This window comes from Perissodus microlepis, chromosome 6, assembly GCF_051167445.1.
Source record: "Perissodus microlepis isolate ML-2025 ecotype Zambia chromosome 6, ASM5116744v1, whole genome shotgun sequence".
Taxonomy (NCBI): domain Eukaryota; kingdom Metazoa; phylum Chordata; class Actinopteri; order Cichliformes; family Cichlidae; genus Perissodus; species Perissodus microlepis.
The window spans coordinates 25,681,457-25,707,393 of NC_140466.1; the positions used below are offsets into that span (position 1 = coordinate 25,681,457).

At 40.5% G+C, this 25,937-nt stretch overlaps 1 protein-coding gene across 3 annotated transcripts; it reads right to left on the reverse strand.

Moving 5' to 3' along the window:
* Positions 1 to 9,411: 9,411 nt before the first annotated feature.
* On the reverse strand, positions 9,412 to 20,127 carry LOC146385762 (uncharacterized). Of its 3 annotated transcripts, none has more exons than XM_084931676.1 (6): positions 19,346 to 20,124; positions 17,344 to 17,382; positions 13,505 to 14,542; positions 13,257 to 13,412; positions 11,816 to 11,905; positions 9,412 to 11,200 (listed from the first exon to the last, which is right to left on the reverse strand). In XM_084931676.1, exons 3-6 carry the CDS (start codon positions 14,525 to 14,527, stop codon positions 10,883 to 10,885), a joined length of 1,587 nt encoding a protein of 528 aa, XP_084787802.1. In that variant the 5' UTR covers positions 14,528 to 14,542; positions 17,344 to 17,382; positions 19,346 to 20,124; the 3' UTR covers positions 9,412 to 10,882. The 3 variants fall into 3 exon arrangements, with proteins under 3 accessions (XP_084787802.1, XP_084787803.1, XP_084787804.1); XM_084931677.1 differs by having other exon boundaries at positions 17,875 to 20,124; XM_084931678.1 differs by lacking the exon at positions 11,816 to 11,905 and having other exon boundaries at positions 19,346 to 20,127.
* Positions 20,128 to 25,937: the final 5,810 nt, after the last annotated feature.

A 25,937-nucleotide genomic window follows, 5' to 3' on the forward strand; every position in this document is an offset into this window, starting at 1 on the left:
ATACTTTCCAGGAAGCAGAAGGTCTTTTATTTTAGAGCCATGTGTACCCACACAGAAAAGTAACAGGAAAAAAAACTAATTGTAAATGTTTACAGCCTAAATGTATTGTGTAGGATATCTAGTGAGACTTATACAGTATATCTTATACTATAGTATAAGATATACTGTTTATATACTGTAAGTTTCCTGATCTTAGATGACAGGAGTGACACCTGGTGTGATCTTCTGCTGCCATAGCCCATCTGCTTCAGGGTTCTATTCATTGTATGCTCAGTAATGTTCTCCTGCGTACCTTGATTATAAGTGTGAATTAACCACTTAGAAGAAAAGAACACATGCACAACTAGAATACACTGCATAGATACATCCATGTTCCTTCATCGTCCATCCACTTGCCAGGCAGAACACTGAACCGAGCCACTGACTGAATACCAGTCGGCACTGTGTTATAGTTCGCACCTCATAATTTTGGAGAAAAATATCTGTCTGTGTAAAATATTTTACATAATTCGCTTATGAAAGCCTGCTGCGCCGCATATGGACCGTAATCTTCCAGAGCTTTCTGCATGTTAAATATTTGTTGGAACCCAAAACAAATGAGCACCATAGCAAATTAAAATACTAATGTTTCTTCATAAGTTGTCATATATAAATGTTTTTTTTTAGCATCCATGTTTTAAAGGCTGCAGTAATTGGAATAGCCTAGAAATCCCAAAAATCCTTGTAAGTCCTTAAGACCTTAAGTACACTTAAGAACTAATATGTAATGGTGGATTCCATTCACTGTTGATAAGCGTACTTCATGTACCCTCTACCTGCTGTTTGATGGAAGCTGTATTTTTAAAGCCAAAGTGGGCAAATGGCTTGGAAATGCTACAAATACATCAAAGTTCTCCGGGAGCACAAACCATCTCACAAGTGTCACAGCAAATTACACGCTTGCAGGCAGGGTTTGTATGCTTGGACTGCTCCGAACCACACAACAATAGCAGGCCGACAAACTGTATCGACGTCTCTGTTTGTTGCTGCATTTGTCAATATGTTGTATTTCTTTGACTTAAAAGTGGGAAAAGAATGTACACCTGTTATCTTGCGGTGCAGACCCATGTCCTTCTGTGTGCTTATACGCCACTCTTTAAAAACTTTATAATTGTTGCTTGAAAGCGAGCTGGGGGGAGGCTTTTTGTACCCTTGTGTCTTCGTATTTTTTTAGAAAGAAATCAGATGGTTCCTATGGTGCTGTGCCTTGTTTGAAGACAGCACTGGGGGCATAATTACATTTAAGACTTTTGATGACTTAAATCTTAGATTTTCTTCGTCTTGTTAACAGCTCAGCAGATACCATCGGGCCTGCAGTCGCTTGTTGTGAGTTTCAAAGAAGTGTGGGACATCTAGTTGTTCATGCTCAAACAGATAAGCTTTCAAAGAGACATTTACTTGAGTGAACATATTTATTTTTTTGTGTGAAAAGGCTTTGGTTTCTCGCTTTCTTTGTGGCCACTTCCTCCTCCTTTTCACTATCTGAGTCTCTCACACACACAGGCGCTCTTTTATCCTGTCATAGAGACAGCAGTGGGAGCTGTCAGATCTCACACAGTGAGGTTATCCAGCAGCAGGGGTTCACATCACATCCCATACACATGTACACGCAGATGCACACGTACAGAAGCACACAGAGACTCTTTCTGTAACCATCGCTAATGGATAGCCACGATTTCTTCCTTTTTGTGTGCTTTAGCCACAGACAATCATGTCCTGAATACCCCAAACGGATCCATTCTGAGCATTGACTCCTTGGCACTTTCCTTCCTTTTCATCCAGACCAAGCAGCTAAGCCAATGCAGCAATGGAACAAGTCAAATTTCCTGCCAACAATTAAACATTTATATGAGCGCCTTGGTGGTTTTACGGTCAAATCTATCTTTATTGTCTGCATGGGGGTATTTGGTTCCAGGCTGTCGCTTATTGTAGACTGCTAAAATATTGCACTACCTCTTTCTAATTTATACATTGAATTATATACATACATGCATATATGCTGCACAATTTACCTACCTTAATACCTGTCATTTCAGACCAGCTTTGAGACCAAGAGAAGAGAAAACCCTTTAGGCAGCCTTTTCAAATATGCCTCCTTTTAGTGGTTGATGATTACTTTATTATTAATTAACTTTGTTATATTATTACTGCCTTGGCTTACTTAGACACTTCAGGAACAGAGCAGTCTTTATTGTTATTAGTGACATTTGTGCTTTTCCTCATATGACTAGTCCAAATATCTTACTTTACCTTATGATAAAGTTTCTTTGAAAGTAAGCCAAAGCATTCAGGTGCAGCCATCAAGTCTGAGTAAAACTGCGACTGAAGATCAAAGTTCTCTGGACACCTATAAAATACACAATTTGATTTTGATTTGATTTGATATACGTTTATTAGTCCCACAAGGGGAAATTTCATAAGGCTGCCGACCTATTGCACGCAATGGCGGCGTCATCTTACCCTCCGACCACACATAAATTACACAAAACATCACATGGGGAAGACAGGTCAGAGGGGTATAACAATGGAAAAATGCACCACATGAGGAAAGATAAGGAGAAAAAAATAACTCCCCCCAGACTGAGCTCCAACAGGGAGATCAGTTTGAGAACAGAAAAAAACACCTCTGCACATAGCACATGAAAAAACTCTTAATACACCAAAGAAACACATGACAAGCAACATGGGTGGGTAAAGGGTGAGAGACCGCCGATTTAGACGGTACATCCGGGCCTGCAGCCTGTGCGCTGGTCTCCTTGATCCACCGTCAGCATCGGAAGGGAATAAGCGTCGAAGGCGTTTGCAAAGGGAGGGGGGATCAGTGTGTGCATATCAGTGTATATGTATGTGTGTGCGTGTCCAGAGTTCAGCTGAGACAGTGTCCTTCGCCCTGCCAGGCTAAGTAAACAGTCTTCCAGCCAACCCAGGTGGCCTTGCATGGAATGGGAAGGAACAGACTAAACACAGTCGTTATCAGGGTGTTGTTGTTCAGCTCCAGCCTTGAGACCGCAGCTGGCGCCAAAGGGGTATCCGCATGAAGTGATGGTGGATTTTACTTTAGTGCGAACAGCTCATATGAATTTCAAAGCAGTTCTACAGTCCAACAATAGTCTCTCTATCTCCCGTTGCAGAGCCGCGAGCTTCGCCATACTTGCGTTCTGTGATTTTGTCATTTCTTGTGCTCAAGGAGCCAATTCTGAGAACTCACGACAGTGAGCCTCCCCGAGATGTCATCCAATTTGCGCCCAGAGATGTTATTCCGAGCTAGCCCTTCCGAGATGTATCCAGTCTGCAGTCAGAGATCTTATTCTGAGTATTCACAGCAGCCGTAGCCTTCCAAGATCTTATCCGTGCTGCACTCAATGAGCCCATTTTGAGAAACTCACGCCTCTTCCCATCGTTTCAATCCCAGCGGGCAGCCTTGTGGAGGTTTGAACAGCCGGTTCCGCTTTCTTAATTCTTCGATAAGTCAGGGTCAAGCCAGCTCCGATCAGCCAGAACCCTGTTACCATGAATTTGTGTATATTCATCAGTTTTTAAAAAGGAAAAGTGCACTGAATGGGGAAGAAAGATCACAGTGTATGGAGATACGTGTTAAAAGGGAGTAATTCACAATTTTTTCCCTGCAACATAGGCCTGAATGGACACTTACCTTGACTTTTGACACAGACAGGTGGTGATTTACATGCTTTTTCTCTCCACACTCCACACATTTAACCAAATCCAGCAGGTAAACATGGCATGTCTGTGTGCTTGCATGGCATGAGGGTGGAGTGGTTTGCATGTTCTCCTTCAGACTATGTGGGCTCCGTCTGGTTAGTCTGGCTCCCTCCCACAGTCCAAAGACATGCACATTAGTTTAACTAATGGATTCAGTGCAATCTGAATGTGACTCGCTAAAATGTGACTTGAGGGGTTAGTATGACTAGAAAAGCACCATATACATGCAAGTACATTAAATTGACAGTTTTTCATATTACATTTGGAGAAACAGCACAGTTCCTGTTCCAGAGTTTATACTAGAGCCCAGTCTGGTTGGCCAGTCTTTGTATATGGCATCCTGTATTTGCTGATATAAACATTATTTTTAAAATATACGGATCATAAGGCAAATAAAGATGCATGGGCTGGCTAGCGCTCAGCCTGAAATGCAGACACCACTTCTACCCTCCCTCTGCTCTTTCAGTATTTCATAAGCCTGGCCTCCACCTGTAGGCTCTGATTCTCCTGTGGTGGAGTTTATCACTGTCACTCGCCAGTCTCCTCTGTGCTGAGCTCGGCGTTTGCTTGCAGGGAGTGTCTGTCTCAGACACCAAATAAACTCATTACTACTCCGCATCCATTTAACAACACATCAATTCCAGATGCAGGTGGCTGACTGAATTCCCTTTGCTTATTTGCTGCGCACTACTACTATCATACTTATGTATTTAACTGCATTCAGTTGTTCAGTCGAAACACTGACTCCACTCCAGGCCTCCCATGACCCGTGGTGATCTGCTTTATTGTTTCGCAGTAGACACTCTGGCTCATTTCTATGGTCTGTTGTCTTGTATGGTTCAATGTAGTTCATATGCATAAGCAAATTGCCTTCTTGAGGCAAAATATAATGCAAAATGGGCTGCACTGAGCTCAACTAGAACTAATAAACAAATGAATGAACTTTATTTACAGGGCAGTTTCTGACTATGCCATTTAGAGATGTGATGCAGATGATGCCTGCTTTTTCCTTTGGTAATGAGTCTCAGTGTAAAGTGAGGAAACTGTCCTGTCTAGCAGTGAGCGGTAACTGAAATGATGGTGACGGTGGGAGACGGTTTCGTGGTAGGTTTTGTTAAAACCTCCTGTTTATGTAAATTGAGTTCTCCAAAGCTCGGAAAATGGGACGACTAGCGAAGTGTGAAACTGATGAGCTAATGCTGTTGATTTTAATGTGCGATTGTGCAAACTCGTTGTGAGAAGTGCTGCCGCCAGCACGCAGGTTTTAACAGACTTGATTGCCACTATCAACCCAGACAAGTGCAGCCCGACAAGCTGTTCAGCGTTCCTCGACAGTGTGGTGATGAGCTACTGCCACAAAATAAAGCAGTTTCTCTGCTTGACAGTTCTCCATCCTCACAGCTCTTTTCCATCTGAATTGATTAAAAAAATGCTTTAATGATTAACTACATACCTCGGCTCTCTGCATGAGGCTCAAGCTTGAAGACCAATTGTGGTTGTATCTGGTGCTCACAGTAGGTAATGGTTAATCTGTTATGCTAATATTATTGCAGAATTTATGCCGGGTACACCAGAGAGACCCTTCTTGGATTTACATTCATCTTTCAAAAATGAAAAAAGAGAGAGAGAGAGAACGGATGAAGCAACCAGATGGTCTGTGGTTCTATGAAAACGTCTATTTTTGTCTACAGCTGGGTCATGAAATCCCACAGAGCTCACCAAGGTGGTGAAGCTACATTTCCACTGACAGAAACATTGGGATCTCTGCTCCTTTTGTCATCTTCTCATCTTTGGCTGTGTCAGGTAGACATGGATCCAAAAAAAAAAAAAAAAAGAGGATCAATGCATCACTTTATCTGTATGTAGTACAAATAAAACAGGCCGACTAAGTACAGGGTTTCGTGAAACTAAGGCCTAAGAATTTAACACAGCTGAAACTTAAACAGCGAATAAAAGTGAAGCGTTATCCTCACAAAGATTTAAAGGTTTTGTTGCAGAGCTACAGCACCGGATTGCATTAGGTTGCGCAGGTATTGCTGGTATTATGGCAAACCCCTGTAGATAGTTGACATTGTGATTTGCAGCAGGTGCCTAATGGTATGAAACCATAACTGTAAAACATCTGACAGATGTATCTGGTGAGTGGTTAATAACAGGAATGATCAAAGAGCGACAGAACAGGCACAGACTCCATTCACATAATGGCCACGGGGAGCCAAGTGCAACAAGGCTAATGTTTGACAGTGAGAGGCAGGAAGATTGTCTTTTGATTGAGCCGCGAGGCCTTAAAAAACACTCAGGCCTAGCTCACATGCAGCGCTATTCAAACTATACAGTTTTTTATGTGGAGTAAAGGATGTAAAAGAGCACTCAGTGTGAATGTGACACACACACACGCACACACAATGAAAAATATATCAATCACTTCAATGCGTTTATTGTAATATGAAGAGTAAAATAATATCGTTCTTCTTTTGCCTTTAACCTTGAGTTACATAAACAAGGACACACAAGATATAAAAATTTTAGTACAGTACCGTGCAAAAGTCTTGAGCCACACCTAATTTCTTTGTTTTGCTAGGGAAATGGGAAACAGATGCAGTGTAATTTGGCATACGTCAGCCTTTCCTTCTTGTTTCCTTTCCTTAAGGATGGCTGTCCAGAAGCCACTTTAATATGACAAGAAGCAAAATACAAAGAATCAAGGGGTGGTTCAAGACTTTTGCACAACATTGTGTCTAAAAATCATCTGTCTCTTGGTAATTTCTTTTATCTTTGTTACTTTGCCCGTGGGTTTCAGAGCAGTCGATGTCTTCCTGCTGAGAATTGAAGTTTATGTGTAAGTTCAATAATGAAGATCTGTAATCGCTCATCTACCAGTTTTCTGGGTGTTTAGCCATCCAACTTATAATTTCCCACGCTGTCAAACTCAATACTGACATCATTACTCTGGTCCAGTCATTTTCTGGCCTGCCCTCTCCAACCCAATCAGTCTATGGACTTTGTGCTTTGAATCTCACCTCACCCGGTTCACTCAGTCAAGCCTCCATCTTTATCTTCACCACCACTATTGCTTCTAGAGTCTGGGAGGGTGGGGGCTTCAGTTCTAATGCTTTGATGTTCAGGTTTTTCAAATGATCTCTCCTTTTTGAACTTTCATTTGAAATTTAGGCTCAAACAGACCGACATTGTGGTTTAAAGTAAATGATACTTAAGGTGATGAGATTGGTGTATTTACTGGAGACTGCTTTTATTAACTGGTTTGGTAATCTTGTTAGATCAACATCACCAGTGCAAATTACTTTTTGTGGGACTGACTTCAAATAGCGCTAATATTCAAAATAATGGTAAACAACATGGTTTTGGTAAACAGCAGAGGGTTGACCTACAGTGTAGTACTTCAGGCTTTCGCTACAAAGATAAATCTTAATAGAGTTTTGCCAATTTACTTTTAGAATTTGCTGACAAAAAGTAAAATACGGACAGAGAGAGGTGGTGCCAGGGCAAATCTGGCTTGACATGCATCTTCGATTTACATCCGGTCTGCCATCTGTCACCCTATTCCTGATTTCCTGGCATGTCCCAACCCCGGCATTCTCAGCTCGACTGCTCCTAGAGGCCCTGCGTAGGAGTGATAGACAGTTACTGGTGACACCCTAAATCAGCCATAAAGTCTGATCAAAGTGCCGCATTGTTGGGCTGAAATTGGAGTTGGGCTGGCTGCTGCAAGCTCAGTATGAGGGAAGTTTCTGTCCCTGTCTGGTCTCATTTCGAGCCTGGGATTTTGAATGATTCATCATAAGGACTGTGGAAAAGACGAGGAAAAAGTTCAAATAAGGAGTGACAAATTCTTGGTTGAGACGTTTCTACCAGAGGGCGCTGAGAGGTGTTGTTATTCAAATGCAGAGCTTAAGTCTTTGAACGCTCGATGGCAGTCATTTCTGTTCTGCCTAGATTTTCCAGTTCCTGCTTTTCAGTTTTCTTTCCCTTGCCCAGCATGAATCAGAAATAAGCACCTGACTTTTTATTTCACAGCCTGCAGTTTGAAAAAGAAAAAAAAAACCCTCACACTTCTGAACTGAAGTCGCATACAGTCACTTCCATAAACCAAAGGAGAAAAGTGGCAGTGAAATTAAAGCTAAGCAGCCTGCATTATGATCCTGCGCTCCTTACAATGTCCTCTGTTTCTAAGGACTGAGTGAAGATACACGATACTCTCTGAATGGCATCCAAAGCTATCTCGGCTGTTGCTATGTTGGACTGTTGCTATGGAGTAGGGAGTCTTCCACCCTCTCCTTGAGATGGACAGCTGAAGCCTCACCACAGGGAGGAGCCCTTTCTCTCTCTTCCTCCTCTGTGATCTTTCCGGAGAAGTCCAGTCTGAGGTAGTCAGTTGGGGGGTGGGGGGGTGTTCCTTCAAGGCGATAAAAATAAAACGGTGACTCACACATACAAAGACAGGAGGAAACTGACCAAGTTCAAGAAGCGACTCATGTATGCAAGTTTTGTAGTAATGCAGCAGATATTCACAGCAGCTCCCGACAGGTCGAGGCTGTTAATGCAGCACGGCTGGATCTTTATTCCTCAGCTTTGTGAATGTTAAAATCTCCCCACGCCTTAGTTTATACATTTTAAATTGCTTCAAGCCACAGAGAGAATATTATTAAGCTTTTAATTTTATGCAGATGTTTGAAGTACTGAAGGAACAACAATAAAAGTTTGGTTGGATGGGTGCTCAGGAGCTCGTACTGTCAAACATAGGGCAGCTGAAGCTTTTTACAATAATATATTAACAAGACTTCCTTCACTGGATGTTAAAAGAAAGAGTTAAATTAATATTCAGTTTCTACTGGACAGCTGTTTTTAAAGAGAATTATTCTTTTAATGATCTTGAGTTTGATATATTGAAAATTGCATATACATATCAGTTAAGGTGTTGGGGTCACACAGTGTGAAATGGAAGTTGCAGCAACAATGTGCAGACTGACTTATGGAAACTGCCTTTTTACGATACCAGGCTGGTGTCTCTAAGGGACATTCATCAAGTGGGTAGTGTGCAGTTTGTGAAATTGCCCCAAAATGTAATCTTTTGATTCATGTTTTTTACTTTTGTGTGCACGGATATAAAAACCCCATTACATGCAGTACTGTGACAAGTCCACAAGTCCACTTACGGAACCTTCTGTTAGCACCAGCATGCCACAGGTCATTCGCAAAAGAGAGGCATTAGATTCCATCATGGGAGTGTAATTTAGGCATTCATATGTTTTATTTCTACACTTAAGTTTTGTCGCTCACAAACAGCTTTGCAATACTGCATGAATGCCATTCTTTGTGTGTCATTCCAAGCCACAAATTAAACAAAGTATTGCATCAATTTTGCCTTTTAAAATCACACGTGAAATACATAAATAGCAAACACATGACAAGCAAAATGTGCTTGAAAGTGGTATAATGTGTTTTTCCCCTTCTGTGATCATATTGTTTTGCTTATTTTGCATATCCTCTTTGTAGGTGTTACAGCAAAACAACAAACTGTAGGAGTATGCATTTTATAATCATCTTTAACTTGTACTACAGCATAATGCAAAAGTCTTGAGCCACCGCTTATTTTATATTTTATTAAGAAAATGGGAAATAATTGTAGGCATTTATTTAAACATATGCTAATATATGTGGAAATACAGTATATAAGGCAAAAACAGAATTCTTACAATTGCAACAACCTTGAAAATGAAAATTTGGTATGAACACTGTTATTCTTCTCTCTTAGCTTAGTCTTCAGGAATGGTTCTCCAGGCTTTTCAATCAAAGCTCTTCTTTGGATGTTCACTGTCTTTTGTTCTGTTCTCTGTCAAGATGATTCCACACTATCAATAATGTTGAGGTCCGGGCTCTGATCCATGACTGATGGTGTTCTATTGTGTGTTTTTCTATCCAGGTATGTTTTTACTGCACTGGCAGTGTGTTTGGGATCATTGTCATACTGAAGAATTAATCTGTTTTGTGTGTGCGCGTGTGTGTGTTTTTCTGCATTGATAAATTCACAAATTTTGACCAGATCTCCAACACCTATGGATGAGATGCAGCCCTAAACCATGACGGAGCCTCCACTGTGTTTTACAGACGACTGTAGACTCTCCTGATCTCTCCCGTGCTGCGATTTTCACAGTGCAGTTTTTATGTAATTTGGGATACCATAACCGCTTCTCCTCCTGTCTCCCTTCCCTAAGAATTACTCCTTGATACTTTTTCCACTGAGACCATTTCAGATGAAGCTTCGGTGAACAGCAGCTGGATTAACTGAAGGGTCTCAGGTCCTGTGTCAGTTCTTTGCTGCACTGAAAAAAAATTGGAGTGACATTTACTTAAAAAAAGCTAGGCAACTTTTTCCACACAGAAAGTGCTTGTAATCTTTACTCGGGCTATTTCTAAGTAATATTTACTTACTAGAACCATCAATTTTTTATGTGAAATACACAAGTAAATTGCACTGGCAATACTCATCTATAGATTGTAACTTTTACTCAGAATACCATTGCATCCAATTACAAAACCCAAGTGAACATTGCTGATATTTCTTTGTGTTTCTTACTCATCTTTTCTTTGTTATATTCTATGTAATTATTAAGTAATATTTATTATGAATGTACTAGTTAATATTAATCGAATTGAATAAATATTCTTATTATTCTATTAAATAATAAATCAATATTTTCCAAAACAAATATTTGCAGCTTAAGGGACACTTTTATTTCACAGTTGAAATGGCATAGATATATTTAAAATATCTACATAACATTATAACCACAAAAAACATGGCCATAGAACTTCTTGCTTGCAAATTTCAAAACAGAGCATATACACATATACAAAAAAAAAAAAACATGCTATTCAAAAACTCAGTGTGCACTGTCCCCTTTCTTCTAATCAACTTTCAGAACACATACATCAACTCTGTCCATTAACAGTTGCAATCACTACCTTTGCAGACATTCTCAGAACGTTCAGGACAGAAAGAACTTGTATAAAACTGAGCAACACTTGAAATTACTGTCAGAAAACAGACAAAATGCAAACAAATTAATTGTGCTGGACAAAAGCACAAATAACACTGGAACACTCACGATAAAAGTTTCTTGTGGAGAGACTGGACCTTTGGTGACATTTTAAGGATGTCAAGCTCAAGAAACAGCTTCTGAAATACCTCAAACGTATATTTCAGTTTCAGTGGGTAACTTAAGTTGACAGCATAGATGACACCCATGAGCAGGAGGCAAGCGTTTGTCACTCTTCCGCAGTCCTCCAGAATTTCTGTCCCCTCAATGATGACCAACACGTTCACAGGATCTTGGTTTTCCTGTGCCACATTGGGATGGATTACGATGATCTTCATCATGTGATTACTGCAGTCCTCTTTCAATGCTTCTTGGCTGACGTTCTGTGAAAACAAACAAACCACAATTAGAAATAACTAGAATAGATTCCAAGTAAAAGAAAAGGTTAAGAGAAAAAAATGTAAAAATAAAAAAGAGGTATACTCAATTTAGTATACTCAAATCAAACAATATTCATATGGCACTTTTCATACGTAAAGTTACAGAACGTGCTTCACAGAGGCTGACCCTGAGACAAAGAAAATCACTTTTGGGGGCCATCCAGCCTGGAGCTGTCCATGGGACGGCACGCGTGTTGGTAGACCAGAACCATTAAATCATTAAAATAGGTTATAAAGGTATAATCAAATTAAATACTCTTTTGCTCATAAAATAAAGTTAATAAGTGATCGTTAAATAGTCAGGAAAAAAATCAGAAAAAAAAGGCAAGTTAAAGTTTAAGGCAGATAAGATAAAGATTAAATATGATTTAAAAAGTAAAGGGTAAGAGCATAAAGATTGAAGAAATAAAAGCCTGATTAAAAATATTAATCTTGAGTCTTTTTTAAAAAACATCACAAGTGTAGAGAATCTTTGACCTTCAATATATCATCACAAGTGAAGACCAGATTATAAGGTTAGACAATAATTTTAATACAGTCATTATGATCATCAGATACCTGATGGTCTTTGATCAGCTCCTCTCCACTCTCTCCAAGATACTCAACTAAGCAACAAATGATAATGTCCCTTCTGCCATCGACATGATGCTATTAAACCCAAAAAGAAAATTTATTGCAGAAAATACACAGAATAACATATGTAACATACATACATAACAGCACATACAGATGTAAACAGAAAGTTACCCATGGAGAATGTAAGCCTGCAGCTACATTCTAACGTTGTGAAGCGTGCAACTTAACATGAATTTCTCAACGATGTGTGTTAAGACAAGAGTCCAGTGCATGTCATAATCTGTGGGTCCAGAAACTGTCTCTGCCCAGTGAGGAAAGTTTTCTGCCTCATCACTGGACATGCAAATGAATTTTTCGCAACATATCAGTACCTCCTATCACAATATTAACCAGTCAAGGACAGGAATTCCCACACACAAGAGTAATATTTTGGGAAATAATTGTATTGGAGTCTATGGGCAGCAGGAAGGGATCTCGCTGCACTCAGAGGGTCACTTTGAAAATTCTGTAAATTTCTCTGCTTTTGAGCGCATATTAAGGGAGAGATGACAGGTTTGTATACACTTGTAGAGACAATCATGTGCATAAATTGTTAATTGTGGCCACAGTGTCAGGATCAGGAGAACAGTTTCAGCCAACAGAGACACTGATCAGATTAAAGGACAAGTTCAGTATTTTACACTTAAAGCCCTGTTTTCAGTTTATGATGAAATCGAACGATTTTGATTGAAATTTGGACACATGCTGCTGGCCCGAGCTTTTTTGGTTTCTGTGGTAGCACACCCCCACCTCCACAATGGCTTCATAGGTGCACTGGAACAATCCTTCCTAAAACGCATAAAACTGTCGTTTACAAAGACGTGAAACTCACCGAGTGGTCAGGAGTGTTCACTGATATGTTCACACAAAAATCGCTGCAAAAGATACTTTCCAACTGGTTTTTATTGTAGTTTTTGTCCAACTCCATTGACTTCTTTTAGATGTGCTGTGATGTACGGTATTAGTCCGCCGCTATTCTATTCTATTATTCAAGCTCTCGGCGGAAGAATGTACAGGTGTGAGGCATTTCAAAAAATAGGTCCACAGTTTTACAACAAATGGTAAAACACCTGTTGGAAAGCATTTTTGCAGCGATTTGTGTGTGAACATATCAGTGAACACCCCTGACCACTCGGTGAGTTTCACGTCTTTGTATGAAGCCATTGTGGAGGTTAGGGTGTGCTACCACAGAAACCAAAAAAGCTCGGGCCAGCAGCATGTGTCCAAATTTCAATCAAAATCGTTCAATTTCATCATAAACAATCTGAAAACAAAGCTTTAAGTGTAAAATAACAAACTTGTCCTTTAAATAAGAGTGATACATTCTCAGTGTGTATGACCTCATCTTTTCCATTAGATTATGTAATTAAAATAATAATTTTACCTTATTCGGTGAGTCCAACATTGGTTTTATTTTGGTCCCTGCAGTCCCGCCCTTCCTTCGAAATATCTCCAGGAGTTTGGTGGTGTACCCGTCCAATCTGGACAAAAACGTTCGCTCCAGATGAATTGTGGTTATTCGCTTAAACTCCTCTTTGATCTGAAATGAGATAAAAACACAAAATCATGTCAAAGATGACTCATGAGATCTCACATACACTTAGTTGCTGCATGAACAAGAACTGGATTTACCTGATTTTCACAGAACCGAGAAGGCCACCTCTCTAAGAGGTCTTGGATTGCGGGGCAATCCTTGACAACCTCTTTTCTTCTCATAGCAAAAGACTTCTCCATTTTCTCATTAATTGCCCTCTCATTGTTCTTCTTCTTCATTTCCTTCAGCAAATCTAGTCTCTCCATCTCTAAGGTTTCCTCAGTCTCACCGAATGGCAGTGGTGGCAGATAGTTGACTTCAGCTTTTTTTGCCCTTTTAAAGCCTTTAAGTGAACCCTCTTCACTGGAGCATCGTCTCTTCAGTGTGTTCACCTCGAGCTCTGGAATGGCTAATTGGCGACCTCTTAACTTTGCCCTGTAGTTGCCCATTTTATACTTTATCCTCTGTTGCCAACCATATAGGCCATTAAAAGACCCTGGCTCTTTGAGGCATGGGTATTTTGCTACCAAGGCTTCAGCAACAGCTAAAATCTGGACACCAGTTGGATATGCTGTGAAGCCAAATATAGTCTCTGCAAGCTTCTCAAGAATGCTACTAGTTACGCTTGGGTTGTTCAAAAGTGTGCCATCATTTTCATAAGCTTGCTTTCCTGCTTCCAGTGCAAGGTCTATATCATAAGAGAAGTCTGGTATTTCAAACTTAAATGGCCATGGCTTAGACCTGTAGGATGGTCCACTCTCATCTGGGGAGGACAACAGGATTGTGTCGCATACAGATGAGGAGGAGCTTGCTTCTGTAGATAGTGGAACTGGAGATTCGACTTCTGACATGTCCACAGTAGTGAGACTCAAGATTACTGGTTCAGTTTTTACTACTTTGAGGTTAGCTTTATCTTGTACTTCCTCAATCGAGGTCAAAGTGAAGAACTGACCGTCGAAATCCATGTCCTGGTACATAACAGTGAATGGTCCTGTAATATCAAATGTCTCTCGAAGAACATCATTGAGGTCCTGAAGTGTGCTTGGGATGCCTGCAGGTAAAAGTACTTTGTGGACATCATCCTCCCCAAAAATTATCCGCAGTTTCGCTGAGGGTGCCATATCAACAGGAAGAAGCTGCAACAACAGAAGAGAAATACACAGACATTTATTCACAAGCTTCTCTCCTCACATTTCAAAAGGATAGGCAAATGTGGTGCTTTAAAGTTGTCAGGCGTCTTCCTGCAAGGGTGTATGAAGCCAAAGGATAAAAATCTTTAAGCTCTCTTTGCTCAAGTAACTGCACACTCCCTGTGTTCTCCAGCTCATAACTCCTCAGGTGTTCATTGTGCCATGTATTTTGTTGTCTCACGAAAAAAGTCAGTTTGTTACAAATCACCATTATCTGTAACACTTCAGAAAAGTCAGGCAGTCCTGCAGTGGAACCACAACACAACAACATTCCCACTGCATAGTTGGTGCCTAAACTGCACACATTATTGGCAACATGCACAGCTGTAACAGCAGGGAATCTGCATTTCACCAGGTCTTTTAGATCATCCTTAAGCACATCTAAAGAGACCTCTGTTGTTTTTGTGACTGCAAGTGATGGTTTAACAGAATGTGATTGATGATATGCAACCATGAGCTGGTGCTTATTTGCAAGGGACTGCAAAATATTCCTGAAACAACCAGTGTGTCTGACCACCTTCTTGAAAAAGCTGTGTTTGGCCTCAAATCTCATTGTCCAGAGGGCAGCTAGGGGGCCAAATTCCCGAAAGAGCTGAGGATAGTGCTCAAGGAAATGGTGCTTGGGAATGAGCTTATGTTGGGGGAAAACATCAAGGAATCTGCTTCGGTGTTCTGAAATGATGCTGTCAAGATAGCAAATGCTTTCTTCAGTATGGGCTCGAGATATGACAAGGTCCACAATGTCTTTCAGTGTCATCAGCATCTGCCATACAGGCTCTTGTTGGGGTACTTTTAAACCTATAATCAGAGGCAAAAGACGTAATAAGCACCAATTTTCATGTGCGTTGCCCCCTACTGATTTTCGAGTCGAAAAGTTAGCAGGAATGAGATGAGGGCGATTTGTTTTATCACTCCACTTGTATGGGAAATTGGAAATGGCATCATTCAGTTCCATGAGAGAAAAATATTTTTTCTTGATCAAGTTATCAAATGCCAAAGACAGTTCCACTGGAACAATGCCCTCCAGCAGATCATGTAAAACATCTGGAGGGTAACCAGATGTAACATGAAAATGCTCAAGTTTTTCTGACAATGCACACTGTTTTTTTTACACCATAACAATGAGGGTGATCTGGACTAGACACAGCTGTCTGTACATGCAGTGTATGTTGATCTTTGGTTCTTTGATGAAAAGACCCAGATCTCACTTCATTGGACTGAAACTTGGATCGCTCCCCAACACAAACCGGCAGATGTATGACCCTGCAAAGCTTTCGACAAATCCTGCCACAGAGTGCGCCCCCAAATTATCTGCAACCACACTGACCACAGTCCCTTTAATGGCTTTCCCTAACGCTGGAACAAAAAGACCATCTTTCTCCAAGCTTTGGATATCTGTTAACAGTGGCTCTAAAACTCGCTGGAATCCAAACTGCTTGGTGTCTTCAGCCTTACACAGAATTGCAAGGTAGATTGATGTCAATGTGGAACGTAACTGCACCGGAATGTTTCCCAACACCCAATAGACTTTGTGCTTTTTTCGAGATGTCCCAAGAGGATTACATACCTCAAAGTCATCAACGTACAGGATGAGACTCACTCTGTTCTCCTCTACAGAGAAAAACTTGTTGTTTTGATAGTGAGATCCATCACGAAATGTCTGGTACTTAAAGTCATTTTCAGTTTTTTTTTCACCTTCAAATGTGTTTTCTTGAAAAGACTTACTTAGGACCTGCACCAAGGAGGGCAATATTGGGACATACTGGAAGGTTTTGCCCTTTTTTTTTTTAATCAAGTATGTGTTCTTCTGGTTCAACAACTGAAAAATGCTTCTTCATAAATTCTCTTCTCTTGTAATAAGTTGTGAAAGGGCCACCTGTCCCCAAGGCAGTACTTATAGGGTGTGTCTCACAAAGATTTTTCACTAAATCTGAGATAATGGCTGGATCCAGATCACAATTATGGCTTTTCAAGGTGGACACCACCACATCTCTTAAAAGTGGACCAGATGCAGAGGTGGATATAAACTGAAGCTCATCTACTATTTCATCAATGCATTTGTTTGGGACATTGAACATGCTTTCTAACTTTAAAAATAGATGGCCAAATTTCTCTTTTATATCTTGAGACAACTCCTGTGGTTCCCCATCCCAAAGCTCTAAGCTCTCTTCCACACAGGTCTCATCCTGAGCAAACATGGGTTCATTAGGTTTGCTTTTTAATACTTCAGTTTTAAAATCCTCAAGAGGGTGTGACTGGTGTTTTCTGTGTCTATGTGTAGCAATGGTGGAATAAATATTTGTACTGAAGTTGCAGTTTTTGAAGACACATGCAACTACTTCAAACTTCCTTAAGTGGTTGTTAAGATGCTCAAAATACTGCTTCTCTGAATTAAAAAAAACAGAGCAGCAAAGTAGACAAGTAAATGAAAGAGGTCCACTTTGTGTGACCATCTTCACATGGTGTCGAGACAAATGGGTCTTAAGGGCATTAAATGTTTTAAACAAGCAAGGGCAATCAGTGTGAAGACAAGGGACTGACTGGCTGCGACCACCATTTCCATGCTTTAGTCTGTAGTGTTTTAACAATCCCAACCTCTTCTCTGACTCAAAGCTACATATCTTACACATCCATCTCATGTTGTGGCACCTTAAACAGACAAATTGACCATCTCAAAATTAAACCAAACTGCCACACAAAGAAATTATGTGACAAGTTAAACCTAATCGTTACTAATTTGATCTTACCTTGTGGAGTTCAAATTAGCAGTCAGAAGGTCCTATGTTCTGTAAAAAAAAAAGAAAGAAAAAAGGTTATCTATATGCTTTTCAACTAATTTCTACTAACTCAAGGATGCACACTGATATTAATTTTTTTATTTTTTTTATTTTTTTTTACATATGTCAGCTCGGTGTCAAATTTAAAATAGGTCAATATGAAGACTTGAGTGAAATCGAGTGCGTACATCGTTTTTGTTTTTTTGTTTGTTTGTTTTTTTCAAAATACACCTCATGGTGCAGCAATTATTTTAAACTGGACCGTGGTCGTTTTATTCACAAAGACGTTAGTTAAGGCAGCAGGCGTGTGTTGTTTAGGTGGCCATCTAAGCTGTAAAGTGCTGTGGGAAATTCTGGACATACCTCCTGCCAGGAAAGTTAGTCAGCAAGTCTAGCAGGAAAATACACTATTTGCTAGCGCAGCTGCTTTCAGTGCGGAGAAACTGACTTAAGTAGGTGAGCCAACAGGAACGTACAAAGTTTGTTCCGCTTAAAACTTACATTCATGGTTCCACTTCTTCCCGTTTCCGTCAAGTCTGCCAACCGTCGAAATGTGGACCATGGTATGTCTGAAGAAAGACCGCTCAAATGTGGGGAGGGGCTTTGACGTCATGCTCCGAATGCAGAGAAGGTGGCCATATTCACTGATGTCACTCCATTACATTTTACTTGGAAATATCAACTAATTAAGCCAATGAACTGGTTTAATGAATATTACTTGGATCGAATGATTCAATTTACATACAAAACTGAGGACACATAATTACAAACAATCCTCAAGTAATGCACTACAAGAAAAACTGCTATTTTAAAGTAATAGCACTGAATATGTATTTTTTTGTAAAATTTATATAGCTAATTGAAATAATAATTACAGGGCCAAAAAAACATTTTTTTCAGTGTGGATGTTTTCTATTTCTTAAGGACATTTGTTGTGTTTCCTGAAGTTTTTTCTAAAGACACTCTGCACACTGTGCTGAAAGATGTCAGATCTTTAGCTCTTTGGGAAACACCTCGTTGGTAAAACAAATACATTTTCATGACTGACAAATTTTCTCATCTTTGACTTTTTAAATAAATTTAACTAAAGAAATGGTAACAAATGATGTATACGTCCTAGGCAACACTGTATCATACGGAACCTCAGTGCAGTACGGGTGTGTAGCCACAAACTGCGTATCATACTTAAAGGAGTACAGTACCAACTTATGCTCTAAACCTTTCGTACACTGTCAGACTCTTTATGGATGGCAAAAATTAAATCGGATTTAAAAAGCACATGTTTTTCCTTGTTCCATACTGAAGCCCTGCATGATTTTGTGTAAGCTGCAGCCTACATAACCTCCAACCACTAGCCTAAAGCAAAGGTTGGGCGAAGGCGAGAGGTCAGTGAGCTCACCTCTGTCCAACTCCACATCACAGATAGATTTTTAGTTTTCCCATACATAAATGAGTTGAACAGCTATCTCTCAAAGGTAATGCTGCATACTTCCAAAATGTTATACATAACTGTTTTTCAGCCTAAAGAGCGACTCAGTTCGACATGCAAGACACCAGACAGGTTGCATCCTGAGTCGTGCCTGCAGTTCAGTAAACGCATAAGAAGCTGTATAATGTTCCAGGAAAAGATTGTGGATTTGATTAAATAATTTAAGCATGTTCACCTTACTTAAAGGCCCTTTTGACTTTTTCACTACTTCACCAAGATTATAATGTTTGTCCGTGCTCAGAGAACCTACAAAGAGCCATGGAGAGCCTTAGTATTGCTTTAGTTTCCACAAGCAAAGCCTGGAGACAAACTAATTAAAACCAGGCTGTCAGAATCATAGATATAGTCATTAAAGATGTTTCCTAATGATATTATAAATATATAATCCAGGTGCTCCCAAAGGTAATCTGAGTTTGTAGGACTGTGTAGAATAAATCAAAAAGATTAGACCAAAATTCAAGATGCAGATTATATTTTACCCACCTGCTTCGTTGAAGGCCTTCTGAATCCCAGAAGAGCTTCTATATACGTAAGCTAATATCCCAAACTATTTCAGTATATGTTTAAACAGGAAAAACAGCATATCACTGAATTAAGCAGGTGTTCTTTTTAGCGTCGTCCCTCCACGGAGATGTGAAATCAGAGAACCCACTGAGAGGAAGCTGCTGCTGCGATCAAAGATCAGGCCTGTAGGGACACATTCAGCATTCCGACGTTCCTACCTGGGGCAGCTGTTTTTGACTGAGACCAGTCCTATAAGCCGCGCCAGCTGCTGCAGTATCCTTCTAGAGCGAAACCAGCATCATCATGGCTGCCCTCCACACTTCACGTGAAATCGACGGAAACTATCCACACCTGATTTCACTGTTGCTCTGCTGCCAATCCTCACAACGAAAACTGGCACCGAGCATGTTTGGAGTCAGCAGTGTCTCCAAAGATTCCCCAACACCAACTGTTGTTTTTAGCCCAAATTGCTGCTTACTCAAAGAGAAAATTTAAGATCAAACCTGAGCAAGTTCGGTGAATTTAGTTTGAGCTCCTGCTTTAGGTCCTCGTACAACACCTGGCATCCCCAAGTAGCAGAGTTTGCTCTTAACCCCTGCTGCGTGGGTGTTTGAATTCCTGATCACTTTCAGAGCAGCAGCTGTGGCTGATGCTCTTTGTATGAATACCACCCGCTTGTGTTCCACGAAGCAGGGCCAGAATACAGATGAGCCCTACTTAGATCCGCAAACACCTCCCTGTTAGTCCCCCCATGATAATGTGCGCTTCCCCGTAGCAAAAGACACACCTGCTAATCTGTGTTTACACACACAAATACAGGGTCAGTATTACCGATACCGATACCGATAAATGTAACTTATAAAGGCAGTGTGAAATTACTTCTAAGATCAATTTGCAAATTCTAAACAGATTTTAATGACCAGTAGATCACAAAACACACCTTTCAGCTTTTTAGGTATTTTAAAACTGGGTTTTATTTAGACCTGGAGTGTAAACGTTTAAATGTGCTATAGGCTGTAAATAAAATAGATGTGACAATCAACACAAAAAGGTTCAGGTATGTTTTTATAGTGCATGTATATAATTTCATTTCCAAAAAAATTATTAATTAAACACAATTCAGTGGGCTGCATACTAAACATAGAGGACATAAAGTGTCGATTATTGTGCTAATATCGATCAAATACCGATACCAGCGTTGGTATCGATACTTTTACTCTCTTTTACTTGTTTTTCTTCTCTGGTCATTGCCTCTCTGCCCTCCCTTCTCTCCATGGTTCCCTGGTGGTCTCTCTGTCTCTCACCGCCCACCACTCACGCAGCGACAGGCTAAATCTTGGAGCAGCTTCCTCAAGTTGGACTTTAGAAGGGGTCATCAGATCTCTCACTGTGTTTTCACTGGCAGGCCATCGCTCAGTTGCACCGCAGGGAAAACCGGCAACTGCAAATGCCTCACACCGACACAACACCTCCCCCCCTTCAACCCACCACAGCTACTCCAAGTTTTATTTGAAAAGTGAACTTTAAATAGCGAGCGAGATGACTGAAACAAAGTTATTGTACTGTACTTGGAGAGGGAACCACAAAACCCTTTATGGCTCAGTTGTACCGTACTCCAGAGTAAACTTCCAGCTAGCTCACTGCATCACCCACAAGTGCACATTATCTCTGCCAGAGTGAGGTTGGTATTGTTGCCCACTCGATGTTGTAACATTTTATTTTAACCACGCCATAACAGTTCACAAGTGGTGTATTAACAGACCATAAATACGCAAGACGAGGCAAGGCAGCTTTATTTATACAGGCAATTCACAGAGCTACATATTCAAATATAAAAAAAGAAGTACAGCGAGAACAGTTTAAAAGCAGTAAGATAGAAAGTGATTTTAAACTCGCTGAATTAAAATGAGGTAAAACACAACAGCAAGCACATAAATGTATATATATATGGAGCCTGTGCAGAAGGCAGCTTGGTCACTAGAAGCTGATTGTGTGCTTTGTGTCAGCCCCAGCCTCCCTGATTAGCTGAGGTCCAGCAGAATTTAAGAGTTCAGAAATGTAATCGTGGTTTGATTTGAAGACAAATCGAAGCATTTGAAAACTAACTGGATGCCAGGGTTTTAAGAATGTCTCGCTACATCATTCTGCATGAGCTGTAATTGCAAAAGTTTCAAGAAAAGAGTTGTAGTCCAGCTGGCTAAAAAAGAAAGCAAGAAACAAATTTTCCAAGTTCCGCATGTTTCATTCAGGTAATATTAAAATCTGATTTCACAGCTGATATTACATGAATGCTAAAACTATGGTCTGAAAGTTCACAATGGAACTGATATTATAAGACAAGCAGACACTTTGAAAAAAGATCCAATCAATGACTCGTGTTGAACCCCACAACAGTGGTCAGTTTTAAGGTGGGGTAATTAAAGGCAGGACAAAATACGTTGCACTGGTTAGGAATGTCCCTCACAGCAACACTGGCTCCACTGGCTGGTTCAGGCTTTTCTGTGTGGGATGTGGATGTTCTCCCTGTATCTGTGTTGGTTCTCTCCAGGCCCTCCAGCTTCCTCCCACAGTCAAACACTTCATGTTTGGTTAATTGGTGTTTCTAAATTGACAGGTGTGAATGCTAGCGTGCATGGTCGTCTGTCTTGTTGTATCGGCCTCATGATGGACTGACGACCTGTCTAGAGTGTGTCCTGCCTCTCACCCTATGACAATTGGATTAGTGTCTTTTTTAGCCCCCCTGTGACCCTGAATTGGATAAGTAGATGAAAATGGATGGATGGATTGATGGAACTGCAGTTTTGAGCTCCTCTTTATATTGTTTCCCATAAATGTACGGTTCCCATTATTAAAGAAATAAAAGAAAAACATGTATGTGCACACATGCATTCAAATGCATTTCAGACAGTAAATCTCGCAGAAGCTACCTTCCACTGGCCCGTGAAATTCTGCATTGACACGGTTGTCCTGAAGTGCCAGCCACAGAGTCTGGCAGAGCAGCCGAGCAGCCTGTTCATCTGTTTTTACAGCCAAACATGGCGGCTCATATATTATACATGTTTCATGTGGTATGGGGCAATGCACTGCCACAGATAATGGGGAGGCATGGTGCTCAACACACACGTGGAACCTGCAGTGCACATAAAGCCCAGTCATTATTAATGCCCCCGGATAGCTATGATAGGTGCATGCAGCACATCACACCTCCCGGTGAGCAGAGCTGAATGGATTGTAGGGCCTGACAGAGGCTATATTGGGCGTGATTACCTAGAGCTAAATCATGTTCTCCACAAGACTCTGATGAAAATTTCCTCTGCTGCAAATTGGTGCATGATATTACCATGCAATGTAACACAGTTTTTGCTTTCACTTTTCCAAAAAGTAAAGTATTGCAGTAAATTTAAACCAAGAGTGAAAATGCACTGTCTCTGGACACTGAGTTGTGTTCCCATGCCTTCATTTTCATTATATTCCTGATTTCTCCATATATTATGAGACGTGAGTGTATTTTCAGGATGTGCTGGGGCTTCGTGACTGTTTATTTGTCTATTTATTCATTCACTTTAGAGCCCTCTGGCTCATTAGTGATGTTTTAAAGGGGAGCTTTTCAAAAATAAAAACCATGTCTCAGCTCTGAAAAAGAGTATTTTAAGGCAGTAGTGGGTTTTTTTTGTTTCTTTTTTCATTTCGATCTGGCTTTATTACGTCTCCAAATGGGTTTTCATACTGTATTAGACAATAAAACATTTGAAGTTGCAATCAGCGATTTGATTATTGTGCAATGGGACTGAGGGAACAGATTTGACAGAGAAGCTTGTAGGCATAGTTGTACACAAACATATCTCTGCAAATCTCTCTCTGTTGTGCAATCTTCTTCTTCTTTGGGAAACCCAAAATACATTTTACAGACCTTTTACCAATGCATTACCAAAATGCTGGGCAGTCTTTTGTTTATTAATGGGTGCTGCCAAAGCCACTGCTTTTTTGTCCTCCACCCTCCCTCTTCAACCCACTCAAGACTCTTATGGCAGGGGGTGGTATGTTGGCCAAAGCAGACGGCCCTGCATCTATAGGTGGGGATAAATCAAGCCTCCGCAGGCTCTTAAATCACCCTAGTTTAATATACTTTGTCTGTTTTACTGTGTTTAGGAGCAGGCCTGGTAAGCCCACTGAGGAAAGAGAAGAAAGGAATGCAGGTCTGGTTTAGCTTGGACTAGCTCCAAGTGACCCCGTCCAGCCCTCCACAACACAGCTCAGCCTCCAGGATGGCTTCTCTGGAGAGCTGCTTATGAGATGTCTAATTACTACACATAATCATTGTCACTTCTTTGTCTTTTACCTCCTGTCCTAATAATTTCTCAAAGGGCAGAGGACAGAGCAGAGGAAGGGAGCACTGAGACAAAGGTGACTACAAAAGAAGTGGGCAGAAAGATGAATGCACTTTTAAAGAATGGCTGTGACAAGTGTGTGCGCAACAGAATAAAATAACCAGATGAGAGTTAAGAACAAAGAAGGAAATGGTCCAAAGCCTATTTGCTGGCTGATCCACTTACATAGCACCAAAAGAGGCGAAGGCCCCCTATTCAGGACATGCCACCAAGTGGGCTGTTCCCACAGCTAAACACAAGCACAGCCGGGGGTACCACGGAGGCAGAAGTGGGGAGTCTTTTCTCTCCCTGAAAAGGAAATTTCCCTGAGACTAAGAGTACCTGTACATTTTTAAATCAGTGTTTCCGACCATTTTTCAGTGCCACCTTTTAATGACTCCTACAAGCTTTCGTTTGATATAATAAAATGGTGCTTGTCCAGCTTTCTTAGAAAACAGAGTTTAAACACACCATTCTCACTGGCTCTTTCATCTTTTGCAGGGAATAAAAAATACTGCATGCAGTTACGCTCATGGCTACTTTATTGGGTATACAATGCTGGTTAACAAATGTCTAATCAGCCAATCACGTGGGAGCAACTTAATACAGTTAGCCATGTAGACAAGTTCAAACTGAGCATCAGAATGAGGAAGAAAGGGGATTTAAGTGACTGCAAATGTGGCATGGGCTGAGTATCTCAGAAACTGCTGATCAGCTGGGATTTTAATATACAACCATCTTTAGTGTTCACAGAGAATGGTCCTAAAACAAGGTAACATGCAGTGAGCAGCAGTTCAAAGGTTAAAGGAAAACTGCTGGACTGCTTTGAGCTGGTAGGAAGACAATAGTAACTTAAACAACCACTTGCAGAAGAGCATCTCTGAATGCACATCATGCTGAACCTTGAAGCAGATGGGCTACAGCAGCAGAAGACCACACCAGGTCCCACTGCTGTCAGCTAAGACCTGGAAACCGAGGCCACAGTTTGCACAGGCTCACCGAAATGTGGACAACAGAAGACTGGAAACGACCAGAAGACTGTTCTGAACTGAAGAAGCTTCTCGGATGAGAGGTGAAACGTCTTCAAGCAACTTAAAGAAGTCCAGACACTTTTCTTTCCAAGCTCCTTAGGTCTGATGAGTCGACTTTTTCTGCGTAATGATTTCAAACAACAACAATAAGCATAAATACAGCCTCCCTGGCTGCTGCTGCTGGCGTAATGGTGTGGGAGATATTTTCATTCACCTTAACAAACACATATCATAGTGGCGTCACGATGACTACTTTTAAACTTTATCCAGAGTACATTTAAAAATACATATTTTTAGCATTTTTTCAGTGGTCATTCCTTGCTATACACACACTGATATGATGTATCACCAGTAAATTAATGCAGAGGGATTCATAGATCTCCACTGTGTTATTACTTTTTTCTGTCTGTCAAGCTGTACCTGATTCACTAAGATGTGATTGTGTTTATTAATCAAAATATGGAGGTGAAGTTTTCTGTGTGTCACACTTACCAGATTTCAGGCGTTTCAGGCAAAAGGAGAGTATTTCATAGGTCTTTTACTAAAGTTAAAGATCTATGTAGCTCCTCTGGAATTAATTTAGTTCATTATGGTTATGCAATAAATAATATAGTTGAGAGTATAACTGTGTGAATGAGAAGTCAGGGATAGAGAACGCTCGTCTGAGAAAAGGAAATTAGATGTAAAATACTATAAAGTGGCAAAAATGAGAGAATCTTTAGTTTCTTGAAGTGTCATATTTCCTTTCTGTCTGTCAGGGTAGTGAGACGGAGTGGAACTGCAATTTCACAGGACTCCTTTTTGAACTCACTGGGGCCAAATATCCATTCTCTGTTATACGTTGTTCAAAAACTCCTCAGGAAGTCACAGTGCTTTCTGAAAGGCCACAGTCCTCTTTATCTAGTTTGATAAATGTCGCCTGGGCTGATGTACAGTATGTTGCTCATATCAGAGACTGGATCAGTATCAAGGAATCAAGGAAAATATTAATGTTAATCTAGACATTGTGAATATTGTGACACTTATTGTTTTAACGTGATTGATAGGACCACGTTGATCACAGTCTTCGCTAGGTGATGTTTGCATTTGGAGCATTTGGCATTAGCAAGCTTAACAGACTTTAGATTGTTAAGCTTTTCAGTAATTTATGCTGCATCAGTTCATATCAACATC

Coding starts and splice junctions, on each gene's coding strand:
- LOC146385762 (XM_084931676.1), bottom strand. CDS start 14,527: ATGGCACCCTCAGCGAAACTGCGGATAATTTTTGGGGAGGATGATGTC. Junction 11,906..13,256: donor TGTTGGACTCACCGAATAAG/GTAAAATTATTA, acceptor TGGGTTTAATAG/CATCATGTCGATGGCAGAAG. Junction 11,201..11,815: donor AGCTGATCAAAGACCATCAG/GTATCTGATGAT, acceptor TTGTTTTCACAG/AACGTCAGCCAAGAAGCATT.